The following is a 13,448-nucleotide window of genomic DNA, read 5'->3' on the forward strand; positions in this document are numbered from 1 at the left end:
TTCAATGAGATCAGCTAAGACTTTGCAGTGAAGCCTTTTTTTAAAAATAAATGAATAAATAAATTAAAAAAAGGGGAGTAAATTGCCCATCCAATCTGCAGCCTGGCTCCCCTGCGCCCTCCTACGGGGCACCGCTCGCTCGTTGCGGGGCTCAGTTTTGTGCTGGGGGTGGGGGTGGAGGGGGGGATCCCGCAGCGTCCCGCCGCTTGCCGGCTGTTGGTGCGTACCGGTGGGCGGGCGGGGACTGGCCGACAGCTGGGTGGAGTTTGGTGCCGCGCTTTTAGGAATGGGTCCCAAAGATATTTAGTTAGACGGCAGAGTGAGGAAGAGGAGCAGCGAACACCTGACGGGACGATCCGCTCCGGACGCAGTGCGCGCTTCTCTGTCGGAACAAACTTCTCTACCTCTATTTCACTGCTGGCGTTTCCTTTTCTCCTCAGAAAAAACAAAAAACAAACAAACAAAAAAAAGTAACAAGAGCCGGCTGATCTCTTTTCCTCTCCCTTTTCATCCAAAGATAAGGAGACATTGCACTAGTCTTTTTCCTTTTTTTTTGTAATTGTTCCCTATTTATTGTATTTTGCACTAAAGATGCACACCACGCAAAAGGACACGACCTATACGAAGATATTCGTCGGGGGTCTGCCCTACCACACCACGGATTCGAGTCTCAGGAAATATTTTGAGGTGTTCGGTGAGATCGAGGAGGCGGTGGTGATCACCGACAGGCAGACCGGCAAGTCTAGGGGTTATGGATTCGTAAGTATCCACGCAAGAACCGGGGGAGTGGGTGGGTGGGTGGGGGCTTTTACGCGCAACTCCCAGGAGACGAGCGCACCGCACCGGCTGAGACAGCCGCGGCCGTCCGTCACACGGTGACTGACGTGAACACGTCCGCGGTCATGGGATGTTTATGTTTTGATAAGAGGGCTCTGTTTAAATTTGTCGTCAGCTTCTGTTGCAATACCTCCCGACACACACACACACACACACACACACACACACACACGCTGCCTTACTCCCCCCTCTCACCGACTTGTTGCGCGTCGGAATGCGTTCCGACACGGTTCTCTCAGAGCTGACAGCTGCGGAGGAGGAAAGGGGGGAGAAAAAACACACACACCGCTAAAATCCCCAATGACAAGACGTGAAATGACGAATCAAACTTCTCCCCGGCGTCACCTAGTCAGAATTAAATCTTTTTTTTTACAGGGGAAGGAGGGGTTGCACTATTTATTATGTGAAAAAGGGTCGAGGTGTCACAATGGAAGCTGTCTGTTATTTGTGAAGTGGCCAGATAAAACTTAATGCAGGCTGCAGAGAGAGAGAGTGAGAGAGATGGACAGCTTGCTTGACCTCCCCTGAGACGGTTAAATTAGATTTCTGAGGAATTTTGTACTTAATTCCCCCAGAAGCTCCTGCTCAACATTGAGCTTGAAAGGATGTGTCCAGTGTTTCCTTCAAAACCCAACTGAAACGTGCAATATATGTACACCTCTCATTGAAAACATAAATAAAAATTAAATCCCCCAACTACCCCTTTGGATATATTTGTGCGGTTTGCTTTTTGGTGACAGGGATAAAGTGTGGCGTCTGCGGTGCTGTGCAGGGGCCACACTGGACTGGAACCCGTCTCTCATTCATCGCAGATACAGTTTCAGCACGTGGGGGGGGAGGCGGTGATGCTGGATGTGTGCGTCTGTGGTGCCAAATACTTGCAAAGATTTCACACACACACACAGATGCGAACACTTTGAACGGTTGCAAATATCATGTCATATTTTCTCTGTCACTCTGCTTTAAGTATTAAACATTTGGAAATCTGTTGCTTCAAGTGGAGATCAAGCAAATGGAACCTGAATAACAGATGACACTCCTCCCAGGTGACGATGGCGGACCGCTCCGCCGCAGACCGAGCTTGCAAGGACCCCAACCCAATCATTGATGGCAGGAAGGCCAACGTTAACCTGGCCTACCTGGGGGCCAAGCCTCGAGTGATGCAGCCGGGTAAGGGCCGATGGGATGGATGAAATGCTAAGTAATAGATTTAATCATCCTGTGTTTGTCGACGATCTCGATCGTACGCGCATAAAACGTCAGTTGACGTGTTTCAAAGCAGGTTGCACACATTACACCGATGACCAGGGGAAATCTTTTTCTTTTCTTCCTTGACAGCTCTTTTCAGGAGGCTTTTAAGATTCATGCCAGTATTCACTGTTCTTTATTATTTGCAGGTTTTACCTTTGGAGTTCCTCAAATCCACCCTGCATTCATCCAGAGGCCTTATGGGTAAGTACTGCAATGTCCACATGCCCTTTGGAGGATTGCTTACATAGACACAATTTAAAAGATATTAATTATAAAATGTAATACTTTATGATATAACATTCCTTTTTTACTTTATTCTTGTTTTTCCCTCAGAGAAATGATGTGCAAATAATAATTTCTTGACATTTATCTTTTGTATTTTATCATCGTTCACCAGAAAGCAAGTTAAACTGTGTAAACGGTGTTTCTGTGTGTGTGTGTGTGTGTGTGTGTGTGTGTGCGTGCGTGCACGTGTGAGTGAGTGAGTGCGTGCTTGCATGTGTTGAGTGGACGGTGATGGAAAGTTCCAGCCTGACTCAATGTTATCTATCTTTCTCTGGTTCGACAGGCTCGGTCTCGGTTAAGCTAACTGTGCCGGTTTGTGGAATAGTTCTGCGAACATAATCACAGATCAGAGAGAGGAATTACCTGTAGACTCAAACACACACAAACGAGCTCTCGAAATGGTGATTATAGATGCATGTACGTGGGTTTCATTTTGATTTTGACTTTTAAAACCAATTCGTTGAATTAGAATTTAGAGCTTTGTGTGCAGTTATGAAGTGGTGTTGTTAGCTAAACTGTGTGCTTTCTACTTTAATGACCAAAAAAACAAAACAAAAAAAAAAGCTGGATTGGCTGAATTTTTGGGGTGTTCTTTTGTGGAAGCGTGTTAACTTTGCCAAGGATGAGCAAAGATGACTGTTTCTTAATTTTTTTTTTATTTTTTAAATCGCTTTTAGCTTGTGGTTGACCTGTTTTGTTTAACAGGATGTGCTGTTTTATGAGTTTTTCAGTGTCTTGTTGGAGTGAGAGGTGAATTTTCTGTGTGTTTCTTTGTTTTCCCCAGTGACTTCCTCTCCCTAACACCTCAGAACGACTAAACCCATCGACCCCCTGCTTGTGTGTGTGCCTATAGCATCTTTCTAATGTTACTAGCACACTACTGTGTAAAGCAACAGTAGAGACACATGATCATTACACATGATTTAAAAGCTGTTATATTTGCCAGATTTAATGCTTATTGTCAGCTCATCACTTTTTTCCTTTCTGCCTCCATCTAATTGTCCCATTCCAATTCATCCTCCAATCCCAAATGTGGGTATCTCAGAAATGACAGACAGATTAGTTTACTGGGAAGCTTTGAAATGTGTTTACTGGCTCACAGTTGTGTGTTTGTGCGTAATCGAGTGGGTGCGTTAGTGTGTCTTTGTCTGTACACATGTTTGCTCATTACAAACTCCGCTCAACGCACCAAAGTCTCCACTGTGACACAAACAAATGTCTGGATCTCTCTCTCTCTCTCTCTCTCTCTCTCCCTTATTCTCTCAGAGCGAGCTTTCGTCACATGGGCCCGTGGTGTTAACGAAAACAAGCGCGCCCATTGTGCCACACAAAGCCCCGAATGCTGACACTGCAGTCGCATGAAGCTGTGTGTGTGAGTGTGTGTGTGTGTGTGTGTGTCTGTGTGCATTGAGGTGGTGGTGGGGGGGGGTTCTGGTGAGGGTGAGTTGTCTCTCTGTCATGTAAGAGCAGGGCAGGGGCCATTTAAACAGGTCAGAGTGGGTGTTTGAGGGGCACATTAATGTAACCCTGATGCAGTCACACTTGCAAAGCACAATGTCATCAGTCCACAGCAATTCCAGAATTTCAATTTGTCATGTTTAGCACGTCCTTCAATACATAATAGGAAACTGCATGATCATCTCATTCGAAACTGACTGATGTATCAACTGATCACGGCCTTTCATCCTACATATATGCAATTGCACAGAGGTGAGAATTTTACAAAACATTCTCTTATATTTAAAATATCTGGTCTGATTACTATATCTAGATTCCTTGCAGACACCTAACTGGAAAATAACCGATTGTTTGAATATTTCTCAGACTATCAATAACCAAATTATAGAAACAGGATTATTATAATTTTTTATTTGTGTAGTATTTTTAACTTAAATCCCACCTCCTCCAAAATGCCACAACATTACCGTCCACCAAAGCTGACATTTAACATGTTTTAGCTTTTTTTTTTTTTTTTTTTGCTTTCAAGTCCAATTCCCAAGACCGATTCAGCACACCATCAGCCCATTATCGTGTTCGTCAAATAACCCTGATTTGAATTTGCAACCGACATATGTCTGTATGATACCAAGTACATTGTCTTTGTGATGGTCCAGAGACATCAGTTGCTGCTGGTTCATTACAGACCCTTCACCAGTATTATTTGATGGAGTTTGATTTATAATGAAAACCTTCAATCGCTGCGCAAATATTTCTTCTCAGAAATATTGGTATAAATATCAGCTGTCATATCTGTACGGATCAGGTTCCAGGCTTTAGTAGTCATTAAGTCCAAAGTTGAGTGCGCCCAGTGTGACAATTCCTTCCATTCTCATGATCTTATAGAACAAAAGTGTCATCCAGAGATATTCATCAGCATTTGAAATTTGCCTACAAGACACTGGGGAATGTAGGAGCATCAGGGTGAAGACTGTTGGGCCAAAAAAGCCCATCCTCACCCATCCTCAGGGTCTATTACTGCAGCAAAAAACAGTTAAGAGCTGCTCTCCAGCTGAGTGTCTAGCGTGGCAGTCTCTGCAGTCCAAAATCTCTCAATTGTTGATAAGATTTTAACTTGATTACAGTCAGTTTTGCATTTGGTTGTTGGCTCTGTGAGATATTATAATGAATAGCCAACCAAATTAATCTATCAAAGCACTTTGTCAAAGTAAGTTGTGTATACGCTGACTGAAGATCTTTAAATCCATCTAGATCTTTAAATCCATTTAGCATGCCTGAGAAGTATCTTTTGTAGTTGGACAAGTGTATTCTGTCCACTTTCCCAACACAGTTCAATAGAAAACACAGATACGAGCACCACTTCATGAAAGCCTCCCTGTAAATGTGATGGTTAGGCCACATTGTGAGCCTTTGCCAGGGAAAAATGATTTTTTATTATGACTCTGCATTTAATCTGACAACCAGAGCTTTGATTCTCATGGGCAAAATTTGAACTTGTGCTCTGCTGTGTGTTCGTGTGTGTGTGTGTGTGTGTGTGTGTGTTCCATCCCATCCCATCCCATACAAACAGCAGAAGTAGTGAATAGGAACAGAAAAATGGTAGAATTCAGAGTTGAGAAGCGAGACACATGCAATTCAAGTCCTGTTATAGAATGTTGGATCATTCTATGTAAAACAGTTACTGTGACAAGCAGCTTCTACAGTCAATCACACATGGCTGATGACGAGAACATGCATTCCTTAATATGATTTATCCCTCCTCTCATTTTGTAAAAATTTTTACGCCAAAAGCTCAAGTCATGCAGCAGGTATCAGGTGATACATATCATATTTAAAAAGGACACTAAACTAAGAAAAAGATTTAAGCGACAAAATGAAATAATAATATTTTGCATATTATGGATTAAGGTAAAATTTCCAGCTAGTGGCAAATGTACTTCCTCTGAAAGATCTCCGCTCTGTTGAGATGCTCTAGTAGACTGTTTTACTGCCTGGGACCATGTGGCTAAAAGAGCCATGAGTATTAAACGGCTTCAAGAGCATTAGGAAGGATGTGGCAGATATATTCCTTTAAAACCATATATAGACAGCTAGTAAAGAATAGTACAGTTTTGTGATTTACATACCTATTAAGGAATCCATAATCACCAGCTCCATGTGTTCCCTCAATCTGGTCCAAAAGCAGCTGCATTTTGTATAAGTTGCTGTTTTCTTTGGCTGGCCATAATAGCAATTGTTGCAGTAATTGAATCTAATTGTGATAAGGGCTCACACTGGGCCAGGAGAGAGAGTGACACACTCAGAAAAATATCTTAATGTGATAAAATTCACTTTTTGTGCATTTAGATGCTGGGACAAACATTTTATTTTTAGTCTGTGATAATTCCTAAGATTTTTCACAAGCTTCCTTTGCCTAAGTGGCAGTCATTTGTTCTGATCCAACCAGAAGGATGTTCTCAGCCGTGTAAATTGTTATATCTAAATAATAGGCTGCAGTTGGATGTGGTCATTGGAGCTCTGATGCCATGTCTCCATATGACATCGCCAAAGAATGTAGCATGTTAATGGTAAAAAAAGAAGGCTGGGGACTGAGCCTTGTGGAGCACCATTGTCAGTATTATATTCCTTTTAGAGTGAATATTAGCTTAATGCAGTGATAGTCTCTAGTGCTGAGGTACCTCTAAAACTCATTGTCCCACACAAAAATGTAATCTCTTTATAACAATATTATGGTCCAATGTGTCAACTTCTTACAGAGTTGCCATTGCAACATATTTTCATTCATATATATATATATGAATATGAATAATATATTTATGTATTCAAATTGGGAGTCAACCTAATATGTTGGTGATTAAATGATTTATGGAGGAATGATAAATTCAAGAGAGAGTGAAAGGTTGTATGTGTTTGTGGCTGAGTGAATGACTGGCAACCGGTCCAAGGTGAACCCCACTACCCACCAAATGTCCCCTGGGACCGGCTCCAGTACCCCTACAACCTCCTCTGCAGAATAAGCAATATAGACAGCAAATATGTGAATGATATATTTAAATGTAACTTAAAAAAACATTGCAAAATACAAGTTTAATGTTAAATCCTGTTCACTGGCGATTGCTGACAGTGACTTTGACTTGACTTCATCCTGTTGTGGAGAGGTCCTGTGGCCAGCTCAATTTCATTACAGTTCAGTGTCACATGATGACAACAATGTTGTCTCAGATTTCGCAGTGGAAAATCAGGAGAAAACAGTGCACCTCTTCAGCTGAGACACGTCCCACTGGACTTTAAAAGCCTGTGGTTGTGTGTAAATGTTAATTGTGACCTTTGTCCCTTAGCATTAGCTGTATCACACGATATATCACCCCATATGGCTATGTATAGCACTGACACATTCATCCCCCTTTTCCCTGTTTTCTGTCTTTTCAGTGGAGTGATTGTGTTGTGTCCCTCTTATTGTTTTTGTAATCAGTCAAGTCAAGGTGGACTATTCACTTATATCTTCCTCTCTGACGCCTTGCTGTTGTTTTTTCTTGTTTTTTTTTTCCTCCTGGCCCACTGATTTGGGTTGAGATGTGATTGGATTGGATAATGGAGTGCTGACAATAGGGTTGCCACGATAGATCCTGCCTTTCACTCATTTAACATTTTCTGCACTTCCTCTCCTAATCCAGACTCCCAACATCCCCCAGATGAAGTTTATTTATGCCATTTCAACTGATTCTACTTTGCTTGCTGACATATTCCTCAAAAGCTCAACAGATCCAATCGGATTCAAACAGACTAGCCGCCATTGTTTAATCACGTCTAATTGTTCCTGCAAAACATGAAGCCTGGTGCTTCTCATTCCAGTTGGATTTGACTTTTTTAAGAAGAGGGAGGGCAGAGACTTAAATTTAATCAAGTTGTAACGTTTTCCTGTTACTTCTGTTTGATTCCACCTACAGTCACAAGCTGACTCCTCACTTCTGTGAATTTCAAAAACACCCTTCATGCTTGCTATCCAACTGAGTTTCCAGACCTTATAGAGTCTGTGGGGCGGGATAAGGCTATGTCATGGAGGGCAGAATGCGCTCATTGTTCATAATTGTTTATTTAATCGAAACATCCCTCTGGGTGCACAGCCTAGCCCTGTCTCTTTGTCCTGACACAGAGGGGGAAATGGCCAGCAGCGTCCCTTTTTGAAAACTGTCCAGCTGTCAAAGTGGCAGTGACATTTTCACAATGCTTCCCTGGGCTCATCTCCTCTGTCTGCAACCCCGGCACCGGCACTGTAAGCCCTCCTGCCTCCCTGCCCCACCCCCAGACCCCCCTATCAGCAGGCAGGGGATGGCACTGCAGCCAAATCCACATGTGACTCACAGAGTAGTTGCAGGTTAAGGCTCCCACCAAACCTCTGTCTTTTTCTTTTCTCCTCGGACTCAACTGTCTCTGTCTCCACAACCTCCCCTTGTCTAATCAAACACAGAAACAAAAATCTTGTTCTGCATGACACCTTCCATACAGAAGATGACAACATCTCTCAGGCTTCACAAGTGTCATCCTCCAGAGTCAGATGTCATTTATGTCAGTGGATATGATGATCCAGAGCTTTAACGCCACCTCTGGGTGTTCAGTGAATCCTTCACCTTCCGATCTTCTTTTCACAGAGATTTCTATTTTGGCAACCCTATATTGTTCTAATCCCTACTAGCAGGCATTTCCTTGCTGTTCTTGACTGATGGATTGGACTGGGGTTGGGTGGTGGGGGTTGCTTGGCCACAGTGTGATGGAGTTGGGTTTGGGGTTTACAGAGGGGGGAAGAGTTTACATGAACACCGAGTGTGGATACAGACTCAAACTAATTCATTTTTGTTTGCTTCGCAGAATCCCGGCACACTATGTGTACCCTCAGGCCTTCGTGCAGCCTAGTGTGGTCATCCCGCATGTGCAGCCCGCAGCCGCTGCGCCTGCCACCGCTTCCTCCCCCTACATCGACTACACTGGAGCGGCCTACGCACAGTATTCCGCGGCCGCTGTCAGCGCTGCTGCCGCAGCCGCATACGAGCAATATCCGTACGCAGCCTCCCCTGCTGCCACAGGCTATGTGGCCACTGCCGGCTACGGCTACGCAGTGCAGCAGCCTTTAGCCACCGCTGCCCCGGGCTCCGCTGCCGCTGCCGCCGCTGCTTTCGGCCAGTATCAGCCCCAGCAGCTGCAAGCAGACCGCATGCAATAGCAGCCACTGCAACCGTTGGACATGGAGAGAGGGGAGGCCCACCCCCACCCGCAACTGAGGGGTCATGAGAAGGATCAGCAGAGGAAAAGGAAGAGGGAGTGGATGTAACGGTGGGCGTGTCAGCGACTCAGAAGCAGAGTTGCTTTAAAAAGATCATGATGATGATGGTGATGATGATGGTGATGATGGTGAGGTGGGAACTTTTTACGGTAACTTTCCTACTTGCTGTGCTTCAACCAAAAAATTAGAAAATGAAAAAAAGTCGCAGAACAAATAATGGAAAGTGATTTACTATTATTGTTGTTGTTATTACTATGATTATTATTATTATCATTACTATTATCATTGTGGTAGAGTACTTATTTCTAGAGACGAAATGCAGGAACTAATCCCTGTGGTTGGTATAGGTGTTCAACTAAGACTTTAAGTCCTATTGCTGTCTTCATCGTTTAGTTTGAGAAAATGTTTTCTTTTTTTTTTTTTTAATTCGATGCCCTCGAAACGTATATATTTATTATTTTTATTATGATATACCGAGGGGTCTCCTTGTCCTTTTTGTCTTTCAAGCGCATTTTTTGGAGTTAATATTTTCTGATAATCAGGGAAATGGAACTGTTTCCAGTGTGTTAGCTATTATTATATGACCTCTGTCAGTTGAGGAGTTGTAATTCGTCGTGTCACACATATAGGAGGAAAGAATCTCTTCCTGATGCTGAATGTCCCCTTTTTTACTCTGTGTCTCAACCTCTTGACCTATGCAAAGCAAACACATCACCAGGAGGCAAAAAATACAAAGAAAAGAAACAAAAAACTGAAAATGTCATCAACTCTGACTTGACTCTTAGACTAAAAGGGGACTTGGAAAACAAAACAAAACAAAGGCACTGACAAAGGAAAGAGGTTGAAAATGGCTTCAGACAATGAGAAACACTAAATCAGTTGCTTTTCCACATGTTTCGCTCGCACGTACACCAACACATGCATCCAGAGTTGCACACATAGCAGTCAAAGACAAAGGCGGCACAGTGGTGTTTCTCTCTGGCTCTGGGATAGAGAGAAAAAAAAAGAAAGAGGGAGAGAGCAGCTGCTGGTGGGGGTGGACAGAGCCACTCCAGCGCCACACAGACGGATCACTCTGGAAAGAACGCATCACTTGTGCTCGTTTGTTGAGCTGTCACATTTTAATCCCCGGGCCCATTTGGGAACCAACTTTTACACCCCTCCACCCAACGCAGAGCCCCCAGACCTGCCCCTGTCAGCACTTCCACCTCTGTGCTGCTGCAGTCTGGTGTCAGGTACAAATACACCCTCGCCACAGCAACTGGCCTGCCTCACGTCTGTCAAGAAGAGGACGGGGGTCGACTCTTTGACGTTATGTTGGTCTGTGTGCCTTACATTTCTACTGCTATTTAAGAGAAAGAAAAAAAAAACAGAAAAAAGAGAAATCTACTATTTAAGATATTTATTTTTGAGGGTTGACTATGTTGACACTCTACGAGTAGAGACTTAGTGGCGGTACTGTATTAAAAATATTATTGTGTACTCATCTCAAGGCATATATAAGTTATTGATTAGTTTTAGCAATTATATAATAATAATAATAATTATTATTATTAACATATACAAATGTTGATGTAGGAGTTATTTAAGATACAATTCTGTTATGTGCACTGTACTTTTATTTTTTATTTTTGATTCTATAGAACATGACATTAAATATTGGTTAGCTTAATGCCTTTTGTATGGAGGAACTTTATTTAAATGGAGGCCTGTTTGCATGCAGATTGTACTCTGCCTCTTCTGTGTTTAGATGAGAGTAAAAAAAAAAATAATTTTGACCAAAAAATAAAACAAAATAAAACAAAAAGACAAAAAAAAAAAAACAAGCAAAAATGCTGCTTTACCCACTAGAATGTATAGTCATTGTCGAGCTTTCAGTAGCTGTGCTTCTTTTGCTTCATATTCATCAGATGGGCTATTTTACACTGTTGGGAATTTTTATACTTGAACTATTTCTTACAAGGGAAATAAGAAAAATAAATGACAAAAAAACTTTTTAAGGAAGCTTTTCATTGTCACTGGATGAAGGCATGTAAAGTGTTACTATTTAAATGCAAAGGTCCTGTTGATATTAAAACTTTTACTTCAGCATTTCAACATCATTTACTCAAAATTGGAATAAAATGTTCTATATTTAACAAACTTGGTGACATTTCTTCTTGTGAAACAGCAAAAGGAGTTTAAAGCTACAAAACTATCTCATCATCATTTTACATTTTTCAACACATTTGTTCACTTGCCCTTCATTAGTGTATTTGCTCTTCTGCATGTATACAGGTTCACTCTAGATCCCACTCTGTGTGTGTGTTTTGTGTGTGTGTATGTGTGTGTGTGTGTGTGTGTGTGTGTGTGTGTGTGTGTGTGTGTGTGTGTGTGTGTGTGTGTGTGTGTGTGTGTCTCAACTTGCATTTGGTCACAGCTGCAAGATGACAAGCGCAAGACAGATGCTGCTCCGCTCATCATTGTGCCGCCATTTCAAGAGGACATAATTAGCAACAGTATCAAATTGCAGTCACACCCTGGGTTTTCATGGATATGTCTCGCAGTTAAAAAAAAAAGTCTCTCAGGAATTTTGCTGTTAATGATTCATCAGCCTTCTTATCAATAAGTCATGTTGGATGGAGCTTGTTGCCATGTCTCTGTTGTCTGCTGGGCTCCAGGGAGAATTTCAGTCTCTTGGGAAACCCGAGAGTCGGCCGCATTGAGGCTGGTGGCAAAAATGGACGCGGTGAGGCCTTACGGGTGAAATCAGCCGCTGTAAAGGTGACTGACCTCATATGCGAAATCACATTTCTTTATTAAACTGATCCCATTTCTGCATGCTTGTTTCCGATGCCATATAAAAAGATGTGCTGTAACTCGTGCTGCCAACTTATACGGTTACAATTACTTTTAAGAGTTTTGTAAAACACAATCAAAATAAGCTCTATATTGGACAGTACATGTACCAAAAATTATACTTGTGAATGTAGTTTACAATATTACAGCTAATTGTGACTGCACAGATCACAACTACTTATATCGTCCTAGTCAAGTAAAAACTGTGACCAATTATGCTGATTTTGGGGGGGATGACTGGAAGTCTAAACTATTTACTATTTGAATTAAATAAACTATTTAAGGTGAAATGCACATAACTGAAAAATAATGTAGTGCAGGAAAAAGTTTTTTTATGTTGAGCTCAGTTACGTAAATATAACTTATGTTCTTTTAGTAGGGTTAGTTTTTTGATGAATAACTAAATAGTAGTGGTGCATTTTTTGTGTGATGTTACTTCTGTAAGTGAAATAAAATTCCATGAATGAAATTCATTAAAATGATCCATGTGCTTTTCCTTCAGAAGGAGGCAGGATTCATGATCGCTTGTTCATCTCTTTCCCTCGAAGGTCTCAAAACACATATTTAGAAGAAATTTATGAGCATTGACCGTGCACGGCTGTCATTTACAGTCTTGGTGAATGAGTAACAAAAGATTTAATAAGTAATAATCCGCCTACATTAATTCATCTATGTTGTTGCTGGTTACATTTGTATGATCCCTTTAATTATTGCTTGCTGATATTGACCATAATTTGTATTCTAATCATGTGTTATTCAGGCTGTCTTGCCTGCAGAATCTGCAATACTGTTTTCAGTGTCACTTAAACATTAAGTGACAAGCATCAATGGCAGCATTTTTTTTTTTTTTGGTTTAGCAACGTGTCAAAGTTTTACCACCTCGTTCTTTGAATCACATTTCTGTAGATTATGCGTCAGCTGGGATACTTTTATTTTCTATTCCGCGTTTGGGCCAATCGGGGGCTCTTATCCAACCTGAAAACTCAGCCAAGTTACAAGTAACATTTTTGTGTTTTGCTCAAAATCACCTCAGAGATTATACAACTATACAATTTCCTCCGGGATTATATGTGTATTTCTAATCTGATCTGTTTCTGAGATATCAGGGACTGTTGAATTTTACCCCCTCTGCTATGAGAGGAATCCAAATCAAGTGTGAACATTTTCACTTTCAAAAAATGTATCTGAACATGTTAGAAGGCACCATTTGAGACTAAAGAACAGAGTTTTAAGGCTGGAACAGAATGCAACACCTGTTGTTGACAGCAGGAGGATCATCTTGAGATCATGTAATTCCCCCTCAAGATTCACTCAGGATTATTTTGGAACTTGATGCTGATGATAATGATGCTCTTTCTGCTGCTGATGATGATGATGATGATGCTCGCAGGTAGAAGTCCACAACCTCCATGCAGGATCAAACCCACGGCTATTTTTAGTCGAGCTGTCTTAAGGCCGCAATGTAGCCTGTGAGGTAGATGCACCCCCACCCACCCCTACC

General features: G+C 41.9%; 1 protein-coding gene across 1 annotated transcript; it reads left to right on the forward strand.

The window, feature by feature from the left end:
* Positions 1 to 293: 293 nt before the first annotated feature.
* Positions 294 to 11,251, forward strand: rbm24a (RNA binding motif protein 24a). Its single transcript, XM_086177577.1, has 4 exons — positions 294 to 759; positions 1,884 to 2,007; positions 2,235 to 2,289; positions 8,698 to 11,251. Exons 1-4 carry the CDS (start codon positions 592 to 594, stop codon positions 9,047 to 9,049), a joined length of 699 nt encoding a protein of 232 aa, XP_086033703.1. The 5' UTR covers positions 294 to 591; the 3' UTR covers positions 9,050 to 11,251.
* Positions 11,252 to 13,448: the final 2,197 nt, after the last annotated feature.

The sequence above is a fragment of the Fistularia commersonii genome, chromosome 30 (assembly GCF_037954325.1).
Source record: "Fistularia commersonii isolate RoL2024-O1a breed Wild chromosome 30, RoL_Fcom_v1.0, whole genome shotgun sequence".
In the NCBI taxonomy this organism is placed as follows: Eukaryota; Metazoa; Chordata; class Actinopteri; order Syngnathiformes; family Fistulariidae; genus Fistularia; species Fistularia commersonii.